Source organism: Tauraco erythrolophus, chromosome 9, assembly GCF_009769465.1.
Source record: "Tauraco erythrolophus isolate bTauEry1 chromosome 9, bTauEry1.pri, whole genome shotgun sequence".
NCBI classification, from domain to species: domain Eukaryota; kingdom Metazoa; phylum Chordata; class Aves; order Musophagiformes; family Musophagidae; genus Tauraco; species Tauraco erythrolophus.
Window position 1 is genome coordinate 3,521,003 of NC_141473.1, and position 17,824 is coordinate 3,538,826.

A 17,824-nucleotide genomic window follows, 5' to 3' on the forward strand; every position below is an offset into this window, starting at 1 on the left:
TTTGCCCCTTTGACTTCAGGGACAAAAATGTCTGTGTGCTTTGATGGGAGGGTAATTATCTTTCCAGGAGCATTGACTGGCCACTTATTCACTGACGGAGTAGATGAGTACACGAGGTTGTCCCACAGGGTCATATTTCATCAAGCACTATGACTTAAGCCTGTGTAATTTATTACTCAGTATGCTTCTTGCTGAGCTGGGTTAGGGCCGGTTGGATGCCTGTGAGATGCCCTCACCGTGCTCCCCCGCTGTGGTGGCCACAGGTCAGCACCAGGCAATGGGGGCTTGAGGATTTCCAACCCTAGCTGAGACCATTCCCAATTTGCAGTCTTCTGAATAACAGGTGATTAGGAAGCAGTAAAATGAAGGATGCCTGAGCATAAAACAAGATATTAGGGTAAAGGAAGATACTGAAAATCATTCAAATATCCTATAGGTAAAGAAGTTCAAGGGATGTATGAAAATATTTATTAAGCTTTGATTGAAATATGCATCTGCTGATACCACAATCACAAAAATCTTTGCCCAAAATCCTTATTCAGAGAGAGGAGCTCACGTTGCTCATTGAGTGGTGCTCATCTGCCTATTGATAACAGCGTAGAATTGCCGTGTGCTTTGGAAGTGGAACCTGCTTCCCAGCTGAACTACCTGGGAGGTGTTTCGGGAGGTTATGATTTTTCCTCTTGCAATGTCTCTTTAGCTATGACAAACCTGTTGAAAGAAGCATGCCATGTGAAATCACATTTCTATGTTGAAAATAAAAAGCATCCTCTTTTTTAAGTCAGGCATCTTACTTTTTCTAGCTCTCCTTGGCTCTGTACCAAAGCTGTAGGAGGCAGAATTACTTAATATCCATTTTAGATGACCCACAGAATAAGATAATGAGGTGTATCATCTCCCTACCAGCTGCAGAGTGATTTAAAAAAAAGAAAAAAGGAGAAGAAACTGCAAAATGTGCTCATGGTACACACAATTACATAAAATTAGTAAATAGAAAAAGTGCAATGAACTGCTTGAGGTTTGTGTTGCATGGATAGGAATATGTAAAAGAGCCTCTAATTGTGGAGATTTTTTTTTTTTTTTTTTTTTTTTTTTTTTTTTTTAGAAACCGGTCACAGCGATGTATTTTTAGACTTCATGTTTTAACTACTTCTATCTTCTGCAGTATCTTACAGTGACTAGGCTTTAGTTAATATATAATCGTAGGAAGATCCTTATGCAAACGCCTGTTAGATGCAGGATGCTCCACGGATCTGGAGTCACTGCAGGTCTGCAATTGGCTTGAGAAATTGCCCGTAGAAAATGGCAAAGACCCTTTTGAAACCATTTTAGCTTCATCTTCCCTCTCAGGCTGTCTCAACACCATCTCACGTGTTCTTACCGCTCTTGAAGCTGTGCTTGGAGTGTGGGGAGACTTCTGCTTTTATTTCACGTTTCTGTGCTTTTTTAGAACTTTTTTACTCCCTAAAGTAAGTGAGCACTTTGCATCCCCTTCTGGCGTGATGCGGGGAAAAAGATTGTGACCCAAGAGTGGTCGTGGGATCGGTGTCCAGTCTGAACTTGGACTAATCTCCTGATTACCTGATAATGGTGTCTGAAAGGTCCCTCAGCAATCATGGTGATGAATTGTAATACATAACTGTGACCAGGGAGTTTGGAAAAAAAAAAGCATATTCAGGGCAGAAGTCTGTTTTTGGAACTGGGTTGTCCTCTGAAATTGTGTCACTGCAGAAGGAGGCGGTGAAATAGGCTGGAGACGGACACGTGGCGTGATTTGGGGGAGAAATGATGAGGAAAGGACAATGCCCTTCTCCATGGATAAATAACAGGCTGGATGCACAGCACATAGACTGCCCAGCCAGGGCTGCTGGATGCATTACCCTCAACACCAATGAAGTAGCATGTTTTGGACACTCCCCCAATGACAGTGGTGTGGCCTTCAACAGCATCCCAGCGATGCCAGGGGAAGGGAATTACCAGTGGGTTCTACGCTGCCGATTTATAGGGAAATAAACCAGTGCTCAAATATTATATCCACATTAGTTCTTCGTGACTAATGTTGTTCCAATGAATACCAGAGGAATTAGTAATGAGTACCCACTTACTGTAAAGTGTCGCCAAATATATACTTAATTTGTAATGCTACTGGGAGCACATATATAATTTTTGTGTTTGTTATTATATAAAAATACAACTTTGAGGGCTCATTGGTCTGAATTTAATTATGTAATGGCATAAGTTAAACTGCATGAAAGATATATAATTATGGGCTGACTGTTCTATCTAATGCTATTAGCTGATGTTACAAAACCAACATTTTACTCCTGTTTGGTTTAGTTTTGAGAGGTTTCACCTGCTGTGTTCGTGACCCAAAGCGAATGAAAGTTTTGCAACAGAATCTAACAATCAGAAAATGTCTATAATAAATCAAGCTCTTTTTCACTCTTCCTTTCATAAATAACACGAGACTAAGGCCTAATTAATTTCATTCTCCCGTGATGTATACCACAGTACTTGTTAATGATTTCTCTAAAATTTCCCATTAGGAATATTTATTTTTCTTTAAAAACATCCCAAAATATGCTGTCCTTCTAATTTACTGTCCTAGCATTTATGATGATGGATGTTGCATTGTTTTGTGGCTAGACAAGAATTTTAAAAATATATGACTTCATAATTTTTAGTCTGAGTTGAACACTGTCCTCTTGTGAGACATATAAAAATTTGTGGGTTTTTTTTCTTTCTTTTGTTTTCAGGGAGACAGTGAATTTGTAGCAACAGATCAAAGTGCTTGTTCTCAACGTCTGGTCTGAAGTCAGAAAAACATATTTAATGGGTTATTTGTTGTATTTAAAGGGTTTTTTAGTGCAGGAAACCTTCCTGCCATGCTCTCAGAACTGTTCTGTCTGAGACAAGGATCCCTGCTGGAAAATCGTCACTTCTCAAAACGAGTACTGAAATTAGCAGGAAAGCTTAAAATTATGTTTCTTCCACCATGGAAAAATAAGAATCTATTCAGGTGGTCGGTCTGAAAAATAAGGAGCTATTCAGGTCCTCAGGGGAAGGGTATAGGATGTCCAGAAGACAGGCCCAAATTGCTCTGGTTTGGACTTTTTCAGGATGTTTCTGTAGCGGGATGTTGGGCAGAAAAACCTTGGTGCTTCTTCCTACGTGGCAGAATTTCATTCTTGCTACAGTAAATAGGGGCAAATAAAAAATATTTATTTGTTATTTACAATTTATTTGTTATTTACAATTATTTATTACTTGTGCAAGGGTGTGTAGTGATAGGACAAGGCATAATGGCTTTAAACTGTAAGAGGGGAGATTTACATTAGATCTAAGGAAGAAATTTTTTACAGTGACAGTGGTGAGGCACTGGACCAGGTTGCCCAGAGGAGTTGTGGATGCTCCATCCCTGGAGGTATTCAAAGCCAGGTTGGATGAGGCTTTGAGCAACCTGATCTAGTTGGAACTAGATGATCTTCAAGGTCCTTTCCAACCCAAACCATTCTGTGATTCTATGATTTATTTATTTTTTTATTATTATTTATGAAGATATGTATTTGGTCATGTGTTATTACAACAGAAGATGAACTAGCGTGGCTTCTTCCTGGAGAAAGGCTGGAAGAGGAAAATGTCAATGGCTAATTCAGTGCGAGGTCAAGCTGGGAGCTGAGCCCCTCTATCTTCCGGGATGTAGAGGCTGTTGGGTCAGGGTGCCGGGGGACTGTGGTGGGTGCCCACTGGCCGGGAGAGTGCCCCAAGGTGGGGAGGGTGTCCCAAGGGGGGCTGAGCTGCAGAGCAGGGGCATGGGAGGCTCAGCTGCTGGGGGTGGCTGAGCTCGTGGTGAGCTCTGTGTTTGCATGACCGAGGGTTTATGCTACAGGAAAAGAATGTAACTAGGGACCGTGTGAGGTTTGGGGTTTTGTGTTTTAACTGCTGAAGAATTTAAGGGGTTGCTGTTGTTGTTGTTAAGGTCCTGTATCCTTGGAGCGGTGGGTTTCTTTGTTTGCTCTTGCTTGAGCTCCTCTTGGCTTTTTCACCCTTGGCCCTGTTACAGCAGCCTGCAACAGTGTGTGAGTTGTTTCCCTATAAAACAGTATATAGAGCTCAATCAGCATTAAAGCAGAGCTCACTCCCCTGCTTCGTTGGAGGAAAGGACCTCATTTCCGAAATGATGTTGCAGTGGAGGGGCAGGATGGACTGGGCAGAGCAGGCCGGACGAGAGGAGCACGATGAGCATCTAGCACCATCAGGCCTGCTATCCCTCTTCCAAGGAGAAATGATAATGATCATCCTCCTTCAGATTATGTTTTGTGCCTGAGACAGATTAAAAATACTGGATCTCATTTATTAAATGTATAAGTAACTTCAGGATGGCCATTTTACTTATATTTGAATATCATGTTATAATGCTTTATCATTCAAACAAGGAAGGGGTTGGTTCAGTTTCTTCTTTATCAAAAAAAAAGGTATCTAGAAACATCTCAGTTTTGGGTTTCTGCAATCCATAATAACATTAATTCAGTATTATATCCTGTCGATGGGCTGTAGCAGTTCATGGTTTTCTAAGAGTGCAAAGGACTATGTTACTTCAAGTCTTATATCAGAAATAGTGTGACCAGCAGGACCAGGGCAGTGATTGTCCCCCTGTACTCGGCACTGGTGAGGCCACACCTCGAAGACTGTGTTCAGTTTTGGGCCCCTCACTACGACAAAGACATTGAGGTGCTGCAGCGTGTCCAGAGAAGGGCAACGGAGCTGGTGAAGGGTCTGGAGCACAAGTCTTATGGGGAGTGGCTGAGGGAACTGGGGTTGTTCAGCCTGGAGAGAAGGAGGCTGAGGGGACACCTTCTCGCTCTCTACAACTACCTGAAAGGAGGTCGTAGTGAGCTGGAGGTCAGTCTCTTTACTCAAGTAACAAGCCATAGGACAAGAGGAAACAGCCTCAGGTTGCACCAGCGGAGATTTAGATTGGATATTAGGAAAAAATTTTTTCACTGAAAGAGTCGTCAAGCATCGCATCGGAACAGGCTGCCCAGAGGAGTGGTTGAGTCACCATCCCTGGGGGTATTTAAAAGACATGTAGGTGTGGTGCTTAGGGACACCTAAGTCTGAACACTTGGTGTTTAGTGGTGGACTTGGCAGTGCTCTGTTAATGGTTGGACTTAAATGATCTTCAACGTCTTTCCAATCTAAATGATACTATGGTGTGTCTCAGAAAGAAACAGTCTTCACTCAAACAACCCCCAACTTGATGAGCGCGTCCCCCGCGTGCGCGCAACAAGGGTGAAACCAAGTAAATCCTTGGTTCTCCAAGTCAGGAGAAGTCTATCCCTGGGATTAAACTGAGCTCTGTTGAAACTCATGGGACACGAGCTGGGCCCTACGAGTCCATGACTGGGACAAACAGGCAGACCACGGCAGCAAGGCGGTGGTTTGCCCTCCCCTCACTGCTCCCAGCTGCACTGGCAAACCCAAAGCTGATGAATCTGACATTATGGTGCCTTTAGGGCAGGAAGAGCGAAAGGTCATCACCCAAACAGGGTGCTGCAAGGGGAGCAGAGCGGAAGGTAGGAGTATACTTAGCGATCCAGAAAGCGATTGCAGCCTTCCAGTACTTAAAAGGGGGCCTACAGGAAAGCTGGAGAGGGATTTTTACAAGGGCATGGAGTGATAAGACAAGGAGTAACGGCTTTAAACTGAAAGAGGGGAGATTTAGATTAGATACAAGGTAGAAGTTCTTCACTCTGAGGGTGGTGAGGCACTGGACCAGGTTGCCCAGAGAAGTTGTAGATGCCCCGTCCCTGGCAGTGTTCAAGGCCAGGTTGGATGAGGCTTTGGGCAACCTGGTGTAGTGGAGGGTGTCCCTGCCCTTGGCAGGGGGGTTGGAACTGGATGATCTTTGAGGTCCCTTCCAACCCAAACCGTTCTGTGATTCTGTGATTCTATGAAAGGTGAGATCGCTGACGGCGTGTTGCATCTCATGGTTGAACGCCTGGGTTGGGGCTCGCTGCGCTGCCCGGGAGAGTATGCTGAAGAGACAGAGGATGGAAACGTGCCCTCGTAGACTAGGAAATCTACAGAAAGCAGCTTCTCTCAAGAACGTGCAGCACACAATATTTACAGCCAGCCTTTCATTTCGGCATGCAGAGCCGATGTGTGCTATTCTCGGGAGGATGCTATTTGATGCCTGGATGTTGTGACAGAGGTCTATAGCAGAGCTCCACGACTAAAGGTCACGCTGTCTTATGGTATATCTGTGTCTCTTAATTATAGGGGACTGTAATCTGCCACTACACTCACAATTCCGCTGGATCTTGATTTCACAGAGAGTTAATGAAGTGAGGGAGGACTGGAGACACAAAGTCTCAGCAGCTGGCTAGGAGACACGTGGATTTCAAAGGGAAAAGCATTTTTTTGTTTTGTTTACTCTAAGAAGCAAAAACTTTAGCCTGAAGGCCCCAAAACTGCAGATCCCTGTAGCTAAGCCCAGACAAGTCTTCATGCATTTTGGCACTTTCAGGAATAAAAGGACTTGGATTTCTGGATAATACTCAATGCTGTGATTACAGTGAGGTTTCCTGGACATCCAAAAGGTGATGACGGCTGATCTGCAGTGTTCCAGAGGTGCTTCTCCCCACCAGAACCTCTTCTCTTGAAACTGTTCAGCTATCTAAGGTGGTTTATCCTCTTGTCATTTAACTCAGGCTGTAACGCAGGGATGCAAGTCCTGCTCTAACAGAGAAAGGTAGCAGACATAGCTTTCTTCTTTTTTTTTTCTTTTTTCTTTTTTTTCTCCTTTTTTTTTTTCTTTCAATACTCCATACCCTATAGCATACCGTAATCAATCTCACAAGTGCCGTATAGTTTGTTACACTGCCTTCCATCTAATGGCACGAAAGCATACAGTATGGACAGTCTGGAGGTTTTAGACTTAATATATGTTCTCTCCGATCCATTATTTTTTTTTCATTCATGTTGTTTCCACCAGTCACTAATTCCTTCTCAAAAACTTCTTTAACCAAAGGAAATAATAATGGAATTGATGTTTCCCTCAGTGCATCCTCCTTCTTTCTGGCATCTGTACTAACCCGTATGTTACGGTAAGTTATTCCACACTGGTCTCTTCCATATTACTCTCTTCTGAACTGACCTTTTCAGTGCCACATGAGCTAAAGCTCCTGCATGAATTAGTAATTTGACAAGCAGAGTCCAAGCCAACTGCCTGTGTTGTCATACAGTCACATATTAACTGCTAAAAATCACGAGCGCTCGTCACATCAAATTTTCATATGTAACTGCAAACTGGAAGTTAAGCTGCTTCACCCCTTGAAGTGACACAGTGACACGAGCCAGAGGCAGGTGTAAGAGCTGGAGTGACGAGGACACGTAGCTGCAGCCCTGCTTCGGGAATGACGAGGTGAGGATGAATGCAGGACACGTTCCTGCACTGCCAGTTCTGACAGCATCCTGCTGAAAGAGGTGTGTTACACGTTTCCAAAGCACTTCGAGGGGACGCGTGGGCGACGCAATTGAAAGACACGCTTGGAGAAGGGTCCTGATAGGATCTCAGAGATCCTTGTCACTTCGTTCCTCGGCCTTTCCTCTAGCCAAAGGTGACCCACAGCCGTGGCGTGAGATGTTTCATCCACACATCTCGGAGTACAGAGATGCTACAGCAGCAGGATCCGTGTTCTTCAGGTTGTAGCTTGTGCCTGCCTTTTCCTGCGGAGCAGAGGCTGAGGCTTAAAGCTGAGTGCAAACCAAGCTACCAGTGTATGCCACCCTCTGTCTATAGTCACAGAGAGGAAATAGCAATGCCTTGGGTTTCCTTTTCCCAAGGAGATAAAAACGAAGAGCAAAAAGATTATTTAGCTGCTCATATGGCATTGCTGTTGCAGGACAGCCCTACAGTAGCACAGAGTGGAGTGCACGCTTGGGAAAGAAAAACTAAATACATGGAGTAAAGAAGATAAAGAGGACAAAAAGGGAGGAGAGGGGGGTGGAAAATGCGTAAAGCAGCAACAACAAAAGGCACAAAGGTAAAGAAAACCCCAAAAGCCATGAGACACCTCTACACAACACCCCCGCCCCCCATTCCTCTTCCCCTGGCAGTGCTAAAGAACAAAGCTGAGAAGGATGGATGGATGGATGGATGGATGGATGGATGGATGGATGGAGAACCATCACCTGTGGGAATGACCTGGAGAGTGGGGATCGTGGCCCCCTTTGAAGCAGCCACACAACCTGGATGCAATTTTCATTTCCTGCAGGGAAACTCGGTCTCATTCTTCTGAAGTGGGAAACCAAGCCTCGTAAAACTGATTGTGGGAGGTGGTTTGACATGAGAAATTAAAAGTCGAGGTTCGGTCTCTTATGCACGTCACAGTGAAGCAGGGGCACTTCAGATTAACTTCCCTTTTCGTTGTTTTTTTAATTTTTTTTCCCCAAAAGAGTGCTGAAACTGCTGTGAAATTCTACTGTTGTTCTCCAGAGCCAGAGCCAACTGTAATTCGGTAGCATTCCTACATGGATGTTGTTAATAAAATATTTGGGGCTCTTTTGTGATAAACTATCAATTTATCAACTTCAAGTCCATAAAACCAGTGCGATAAACTGCCAGTGTTCCTTTCTGGTTAAGTTCTGGGGGAGGAGGAGGAACTCTGATAATATCTATTTCATTCCTGCCAGTGAATGACCAAGATAGAATTGTCTCCACATTCTCTGTTGGCAAATACTGTTTCTCAAAACAAAAATACTACCATTTAAGCAAAAAGCCATGTGGGATTACCAAAACTGTGTTTACAACTCTTTAGTTCCCTTGATTGATTTTTTCCAACGGCAAAAATACCTTCAAATAATAAAAATGTCTACATGGCTTTTATGGTGGCCTTCCACAGACGAATCACCTGTTTTAATTTTAACATTTTTGTGGGGCATGTATGTCCTTAATGAGATAGTCGATAGAGTTCATTAGTTTATATGTTAAGGGATGAAATGTTAAATAGCTGTTAAAATGTAATTGATAATGGGTTAGTAGGGGAAATTTAGCATTTGGGTATTTAAAGCTGTACATAGGATGATCCCTGACTGCTCCCAAGGATCGGGGCATCCTGGGAAGGGGTGTGGTGAAGAAAATATCATAGAATCATAGAATCATAGAATGGTTAGGGCTGGAAGGGACCTTCAAAGGTCATCTAGTCCAACCCCCCTGCAAGGAACAGGGATATCTCCAACTAGATCAGGTTGCTCAGGGCCTCGTCCAACCTGGCCTTGAAAGTCTCCAGGGATGGAGCATCCACCACCTCTCTGGGCAACCTGAAATATGTGCTGCTGAGGTGAGACTGGAGGGGTAACTGTAGGCAGAGCTCAAAATTCAGACCAACTGGAGGTGAGTCCACGGCTCTAGTCTTAGGTGGAGACAAAAGAGGAGAAGATGTCCTCTTTAACAGTGAACAAAAGCAGCCGATAAGAGGCCTTTCTGCATATGCTTTACGATCCCAGCCCTTTTCCAGGTTTATTTGTGCTGAGATGAGCTGACATTACCACTGGCACCCTGGGGCTGTGACTGCCCCCGGGGTGATTCCGAGATGCTCTCAACCGCAGGAAGCGGGCATGGTGCAAGGCTCCGGCTTGGGAATGGCAGCATTTTGCACCTATTTATCCTTTATCAGAGGCTCCTTTATCCCCTGAGCTGGGGAAAGGCATAGTCTGGATCACTGGGAATAGCTACCAGCCTCTGCTCCAGAACAGACCCAAATTCGTGTTCCAAAATCAGGGTTTTTTAGCAGCATTACATGGCTGTTGTGGATTCTGACGCACAGACACGTATCAGGCCAGTTTTGCCAACTGTTTCACGCACCAGAAACACGAGGCCAATCTCCAGAATGAAGCATCAATATCCAAACTGGGATTTGGAAAGAATCTTCATAAATTAAAAATAAAATTGCACGATAAAATTCTGCGAGGATTTACAAGATTAGGATCTTTATTTCCACTGCGCTGCCACATTCTGCACAATACGGGCATCACACGTGTTGTGGTGGCACGTTAAGGAATAGATAATTCTCCCAGACAGTCAGTAATAATAATTTGTATGAAGAATATTTTAAAAAATGCATCTGGCAGCTCCGTGGGTGTGTTGTTGGTTTTGTTTGTATTTTTTTTTTTTAAAAAAAACACAATATAAAATAAGTTGGAGGCACCAGAAACAACTCCGAAATAATTAGGAAACCAATAAATAATCCGCGAGCTCTAACGTATGCAGATGACTTTCCAGAGGAAGCAGCCAGGGCTGCGTGTGCGGCGCAAACTGGGAAACCTTGGCAGCGGTGGGGAGTGAGGCGCTGCGGGGACCGGGGGGGACCCCGGACCCCCCCCCCCCCCCCCCCCCCCCCCCCCCCCCCCCCCCCCCCCCGGGCTCCGCGCGGTGCTCGGCGCTGCCTGCGCGGCGGAGCGCGGTAGGACCCCGCGGAGGGGCGGTCGCGGAGCTCCTGTGTTCCGCGGTGGGGAGCGCAAGCCAGCACGGACGGGCGGCTCGTTTATTGCAACGGTCAACAGAATTTTCCTTGCCAAAAAGAAAAAAAAAAAAAAGAAAGAAGAAAAGAAAACACCAACCAAAAACAAACCCAACCCCAAACCAATCCAAACCTCTTAAAAAAAAAAAAAAACAAAACACCCAAACAACTCTTTTTTTTTTTTTTTTTTTTTTTTTTCAAAGAAAGCAGAGCCCAACTCATCAGCAGCTCATGCAGGAGCAGGAGGGGTTTTGGAGTTAACTGCATGCAGGAAATCTCTCACATCCTGAGTCCCAGCTCGCTCCTCTCTGTAACTGTATATTATGGTGCTGCTCTCCAGCCCCAGCTGATGAAAGTTTGTCTCCCTCAGTCTGGGCTAAGATGTCAAAGCGTCTCCATGCAGAGCAGCCGCGCTTCCCTCCTCCGCACCCCCCAGCCCAGATTTCCATGCTGCTGCTGAGCCTCAGCTGGCTCTTTTTAGCATCACCCAGAGCTCAAGGTAAGTGAACGAGATATACATTTTTCTGAAATATTTCCTCACTCTACGCTCCGTTTTAAGGGGACGAGCAACAGGGAAAAAAAAAAAAAAGGGACTTTAACCAAGTGAGCGCACCCGGCGCGGAGGCCGCTTCCCCCGGACGCTCCCCCCGCTGATTTTGCGCCCCCCGCCGCGCTTCTCCCCCCCCCCCCCATCGCCCCCCGTATCCCCAGCGCTCCGCTCCGCGCTGCGGGGCGGCGGCGGCTCCGCGGTGCGGGGGAGGGGAGGGGGCGTCCCGGCCGGGGACACGCGGAGCCCGGAACCGCGTAACTCCCGCTCCTCTGCGCGGCGTGAGGACTTCCAAGCCCTTCCCGGAAAAACTCCGCTTTGCAGCCCCCGGCCCCGCCGGCGGGTGGGTGGGTGGGGGTTGGTCCCGGGGACCCCCGGGGTGGGGGGTGCCCTGCGGGGTGCCCCTGCGGCGGGCACGGCCCCGGGAGCCGTTATCCCCCCGGGGTCCGCGGCCAGCAGCCACCGGCGGGCTGGGGCTGAACTGAGGGTTTGAGAGTAATCGCCAGAGTCGGGACTCTGCTTCCAGCCGGGAAGAATTGCCTGGAAAAGTCAAACACTGATGGTAAAAGTGTCCTTGCTGGGTAAAAGTTTACTCGCCGCCGCGTTCATTCAAAGTAAGGACAAAGTCAGGGAGCGGCGGCTTCAGTTTCAAAGGTGTTTTGCAGTGCTGGCTCTGTGATAGCTGCGTTTCAGAGGGGGAAAAAGCCTGGAAAAAGGGTCTTGGCTGTTTGTGCAGCGAGTCTGGGGCTTATTCGGGAATCACTGGAGGGCCCAGGCCCCGTCCTGTTCATTAAGCAGCAGCTGACAATGCATATTTTGGGTGAGAGAGGAAGGGAGATTCGCTTGTGCAAATATATGTAACAGCACTGAAGAGTACACGTGTCCCTGTGCGTTACTACAGCGTGTCCCTATGCGTTACTACAAACTCTTGTCTCGGGTCTTTTTTTCATTGGAACTTTAAACTTTGTAAATGTTTGCTTGTCTCCAAATCTATGCGCAGCGACTTGCACTGGGACTTTGGCTCAGGACTTGCTGAGAGAAAGACACAGATATACTTTTATCCCATGTCAGCCAGCACATCGAAGTCCTCGGGCAGACAGAGCAAGTTGTTGGATTTCATCGAGCACCTGGGATTTCTGTTAGTGGAACAACAGGGCTTGAAGCTGTGCTTTGCTTTTGGGAGGGGTCTTAATTTCTCTTTGTCAACATTTGTATTTACACCAGGTCAGCATATATGGGATAAAGACTGCAGAAATTCCCAAGCAGAGGAGGAGAAACAGGTCCCCGGTTCCCCTGTGGCTGTTTGCATGGATTGAGGGTGGATTTGTGTGGGTCGAGGCAGCAGATGCTCCTGCTCTGAGCATGGGAGCCGGCGTGGCTGGGCAGGCCCCTCCGTGTGTTGGAGGTGTGCTGGGATGGAGGGTGAAGTTTGAGGTGAGGTGCTTCAAGCACTCGTAGATGAAAAATGAAGATCTGAACATACCCCAAAGTCGTTGTCCCTACAATAAAGTGAGGGCAAACCGTAGGTGACGTAGATCTGGCGTACAGATGAGAGAGGGGAACGGTAAGTGGGGGTGGAAATCCTGTTGCCTGCGTTTTGGGATTCCCTAAGAGCAAAGCTGAAGCTCTAAGGTTACATTTGCACCGATGAATTAAGCTCTCTGTAAAGTTTGCATCTGCTGCTCATCTTTATAGTGCCCATCTTTAGATGTCCAAGCTTGAGCATCAAGCTGTGCTTGCTGACCCTTGCACCTCAGCTGGGCTTTGCGTTTGCCTCGCCAGCTCTCTCCTACTCCTCTCCTTTCCATGACTTGTCTGTAATTTGGGCTTTTGCATCTGCAGCCTGAGTGCTCAGTGAGCATCCTCTCCTTTAATACCTTTTTTTTCTTTTTTTTTCCTATGCAAGTAGAGAGCAGCTTTAGCTTTGCCAGAGCATGTGCTGCTTTCTTGGTCGCAGAGGTGCTGAAAGTTACGGCCGCGTGCTTCTAGACCCGGCGAAGCTGCCCGGTGACGAAAAGTCCTTTTAGCTGTGCTGGCACGCGTCTCACCCGGGTGTTCTGAAGCTTTGCAACTTCTACCTCGGCTGGCTTTCCTGCTGCTCTGCTCTGGGCCTGGTGTTAGCCATTTGAGGTGGTGCCAGGACATCCGAATTTTTACATAAACACATGCTTAGCGATTAAGACAGAAGTTTAAGTTACCATATGCCTTGAAAACCAGTTTTGAAATGTGGTAAGAGACATGCATATGGTGGGACTGCCCTAGTAACAGCTCTAATATTAAACAGAAATGATCAGGTTGTGAGCTAGATGACTTAAAAGTAACCTTGCCGTTCACTTTCCTATTTTTATGGTTTTACAGTCTTTTTCAGTTCTCAGCTTTGCTAGCTCTTGGCTGATGGCTAAAGGACCTCATGGACAAAAAGGAAAACTAACTGAAGTACCGGCCTCAACGAAGCAAAAGTAGCTTTGCTGTCCTTGTGGAGGATAATATATAGTAGGATAAGGTCTGAGCTTACAGACTCAATCAAATGCCTTAAAATCTACATTTATATAAGCTTTTTGCAAAGTCAAGGCCTTCCTGTATCTGCAGGGCAGACAGAGTGACAGTGTGTAAAGGGAAATTCCAAATTAGTGTGTGTGTGTAAACTCTTAAATCTCTTTTAGATGTTAGGCATTACCTGGAAGAACAGTGAAAAACTGAAAATCCTGAAATTGTGCTCCAAAATTCTTTACTTTCAATTAAAATTCCGCCAGATTTTAATTTTGTTACTGATCACAGCTGCGTTGGCAGTGATGGAAATAAATTACAGAAAAAGAAGTCATCTTTCCTTGTCTCTGGCTTTAAACCTGATCTCTCCCACACCCTCGTTGTGTTAGTGCTCGCTCACAAATACTGTCTTCCAGCGTTCGTGGTGGATATTCACGGTCTGTGTATAATCACCTGCTTGTCTGACGATTATCCCTATCAGGTCCCCTGCAGATAGCCTGGCATGAGCCATCACTGTCCATGGGGCTCCGTACATCCATGCCAAAATACACCAGCTGAGGATATTGTGCCCGCTTTTCAAATCGTGTTCATGTCATTAACTCTCCTGCTCCTGGGGAGCTGCCGGGTTGTTGGCTGGTGTTTTGTCGGCCGTCTCACCTCATGCTTTCCTTGAGATTTTTGGAAAGGGTTGCCATCCAGCCACAAAGAGCGTCCTTGAGTTAATGATTGACAGTGTTACGTTTTGGGCGACTTTTCATCCCGCGCGCGGCGCAGGGGCTGCCCCGGTGGCACTTGTCTAAGGACACGTGAGTGATGGCAGCGGATCAGGGCTGCGTTTATCTGTTCCTTCCACCCAGGCTGTCAGCTGCTGCCGATGCTAGCAGTCACGAAATTCTGTTTTAAAAAGGCTAATTTCATGTAAAGGTTTATTTGGTTGTCCACCAGCCTTGTTCAGACCTCGTGTATCCTGATCCCAACAGATTTATCGCTAGCGGTCCCTATGTTTCCAGCGTATCTCACGTTGCCAGTGCGAACTGTCCAAGGAGTCCAGCTGGGCTTTGTTTTATTAGTATTCATGTGCATCCTTTCGGGCTGTTGCATTTGCTCTCCAGGGTTGCGGCGTTGCATGGGAATGGCGAGCACGGAGCTGCCTTTGCCAGGCAGGCAGTGGGATTCGGCCAGCCCGGGGTGTGGGAGCAGCCCGTGCGTGCGTGTCCTGGGTGTTTTCACAACCCAGCTTCTGCTGGGGGTGCTGCCGAGCCCCCCGCCTGAGAACCTGGCTTTGGGAGACTGCGGCTTTGAGGGTTGGTGGGGTGGGTTTGGTCTTGTAAAGCACGAGGTGACGTTTCTAGGGTGTCTACAGTTGGGTCTGGGATGCTGTTACGTGACCAGGCTCTGCCACGCTAGCAGGCTCTCCCCAGCTCGGTATCTCGCGCAGCATCCAGTCCTGCTTGGGATGCCAGACCCTTCACACTATTCGTATTGGAGGGATTTTTTTATTTAATCCCATTTTCTGATGGTTTTTTTCACCCTCTGTGAGTTATAATGTTTTACTCTACATCATCTCGGATTTTGCTCTGTGTTGTGTGCACGTACGTGCATTTCAAGTAGCTTTTCAGATTACTTCCAGGACAAAAGCACATCATCTCCAAAATTGTATAGTACTAAAGGCCTAAATCACACCTAAAGAGGTTTCTCTTAGGCCTTGCTGAGTCTCCAGGGCAAATCTATGACAAACTAAATTAAAAATCCATGACATGAGTAAGTCTGTTAGAGGGTTGCAGTTGATTCTCGAAAGGATGGTGCAGTCCAAAAGGACAATTACTTTTGTTTCTGACTAACACAGCAAAGTGCTTCAATTCCATTAATTTTTTTGTCTGTTTGAGAAAAGGATCACACTAGCTAAGGTATTGTGTCTTAGGAGACCTCTGCTCCAGGGCATTGACCCTTCTCTTTCTATCATCATGTAAGAGTTTGAGACTACATTGATATCTAGTGTGGTGTTGGTATTTCAGAAAGTAACTTGATCAACGGCATCATCTAATCAGAAATGTCAACTCCTCTGTTAAATCACTTCATGTTATATCATTAAGTTTTTATACCCCATATAAATGACTTTGCTTTCTATGACTTGGAGCTAGGATGAGAAATATTTGGCAGATTGGGGGCAGGGAGTTGCCTATTCACGAGGTCAACATGATGAAACCATTGATTAGATGAACACGTTCTTTCTTGTCTGAAACATATGATCTAATAAGGCAAGAAGTGAAATGTTTCATGGCCTGTGAACCATGCTGGATGATACACTGCAAGGCATAAAAAGCTGAATGCGGAATTTGGCACAAAAGGGTCTTTAACTAGTTTATTCTGAGCTATTTGTTAAGAGGAACCATGTCAGTCCCTGCAAATATAGTCTAATAGTCTACATCAGATGCCTTAGGTGGAAAACCTTCTGAGGAGAACTTTTCAGTCCAGATTATTTAAGTCCATATTGCATTCCATTTCTGCCACTGAGAGAGCTGCGGTGACCCAGCTATAGCTGAGAAGAGAATGTGGCCCCTGCAGCTTACAGGGCAGGATACAGCATCTCACTTCTGAGCCACGTTCCTTTTTGAATTGGAGGTCATAAAACTGTATCCAGGTTAAAAAAACCTGCTCTTGCCTTGTGACACAGATTTTAAAGGATAAGGTAAGAATTCCAAGTGAGATAGTATTTATGTGTTCATCTGTTGCCTCTTTAGTGAGGAAGACGCACCTCGCTGAAGAGACACTTTGGGTAAATGCTTGTGGTTGAGGGGAAAGTGCAGGGCCATTGCAGAAGAAATCATAGAATGGTTTGGGTTGGAAGGGACCTCACAGACCATCCAGTTCCAACCCCCCTGCCATGGGCAGGGACACCCTCCACTACACCAGGTTGCCCAAAGCCCCATCCAACCTGGCCTTGAACAATTCCAGGGATGGGGCAGCCACAACTTCTCTGGGCAGCCTGGTCCAGTGCCTCACCACCCTCAGAGGGGAGAATTTCTTCCTTAGGTCTCATTGAAATCTGTCCTCTTTCAGTTTAAAGCCATTGCCCCTTGTCCTATAATTCCATGCCCTTGTAAAAATTCCCTCTCCAGCTTTCTTGTAGCCCCTTTAGGTACTGGAAGGCTGCTAGAAGGTGTCCCCAGAGCCTTCTCTTCTCCAGGCTGAACAGCCCCAACTCTCTCAGCCTGTCTCCATAGGAGAGGTCCTCTCGGATCATCTTTGTGGCCCTCCTCTGAACCTGCTCCAGCAGCTCCATCATCACACTTAGAAAGAAGTTTAGAAAGGAGCTTGTCTACTTATTTTGTGTCGTGTGTGTTCCTTGCTTGCGGTTCTGATCCTCAGTTGAGATAAACTGTCTCACCTCCAAGGATCTCGCTCCTTTTTACATCCTGCTGCTGATGTTCTGTGCTGTTCATTTAAAGTCTGCTTTATAGGATCAGAGGATGTGTAGGTTAGATAAGCAAAACTGTGTTAGTGACCTGGGAAGATATCCTGGGTGTTCTCCCTGCCCTGAGGAAACAATAAAAATAAATGTTTATTACCCCTGTAGCTCATGTGCTGAAGAAGCCTCTGCAAGTCAGGAGTTATGGACTGATCTGGTGCTTATGGTGACATTTGTCGTAAGGTCAGACACATAAAACTGAGCTGGATAGGTGGCTTCAAGAACGTTAAGTAACTCTAAGTTTTCTGTTCATTCATGTTTCAAAAAATAGGAAGACAGACTTCAGTCACAGCTTATGTTGGTACAGGTGCTGTTAATTTTTCCTGTTCCGCTGTTGTGTAACGCGAGTAGCAGGTATCCCCCATCCGAACAAAAACTCACGAAGGATATTGACTCCTCAGCCCAGTATCTCCTTTACTAGGCTTGGGAAAGAACTACAAATTGTTTCCCGTGCATATTTACCTAAATTAATACTGAAATTTGTATTTTCAGTGTGACTTCCCAGAGAATATCTGACAGAAGGATTTGTGTGCAGGTGAAGAGCACAACTCAAACTCCCACTCAATAGGTTTTTTTCCACTCATGATTGTATATGGGAAGGAACATCCCTTAATACAAGATTCCTTGTACTCAGTGGGGGAGGCTAGTAAATCGTTGCAGAAAAGGATTGTACTATACCTCTTAAGACAGAGAGGAAATTGTGTTTTGGGGAGTAATTTTGAACCTCATTCAGTGGAAAGCAGCCTTTCTTGAAGGTTTGGAGGGGAGGATCCGGTGAGAAACGCTGGCTCTGGATTT

At 46.0% G+C, this 17,824-nt stretch overlaps 1 protein-coding gene across 1 annotated transcript in view; it reads left to right on the forward strand.

Annotated features, from left to right (window-relative positions):
- The first annotated feature begins 10,904 nt into the window (after nt 1-10,904).
- The window catches only part of ADAM12 (ADAM metallopeptidase domain 12), a 193,602-nt gene continuing 186,682 nt past the window's right edge, over nt 10,905-17,824 (forward strand). The window contains exon 1 of the mRNA XM_086617005.1: nt 10,905-11,022. Coding sequence (XP_086473131.1) covers nt 10,905-11,022 — 118 coding nt within the window. The remainder of the gene's footprint in view (nt 11,023-17,824) is intronic.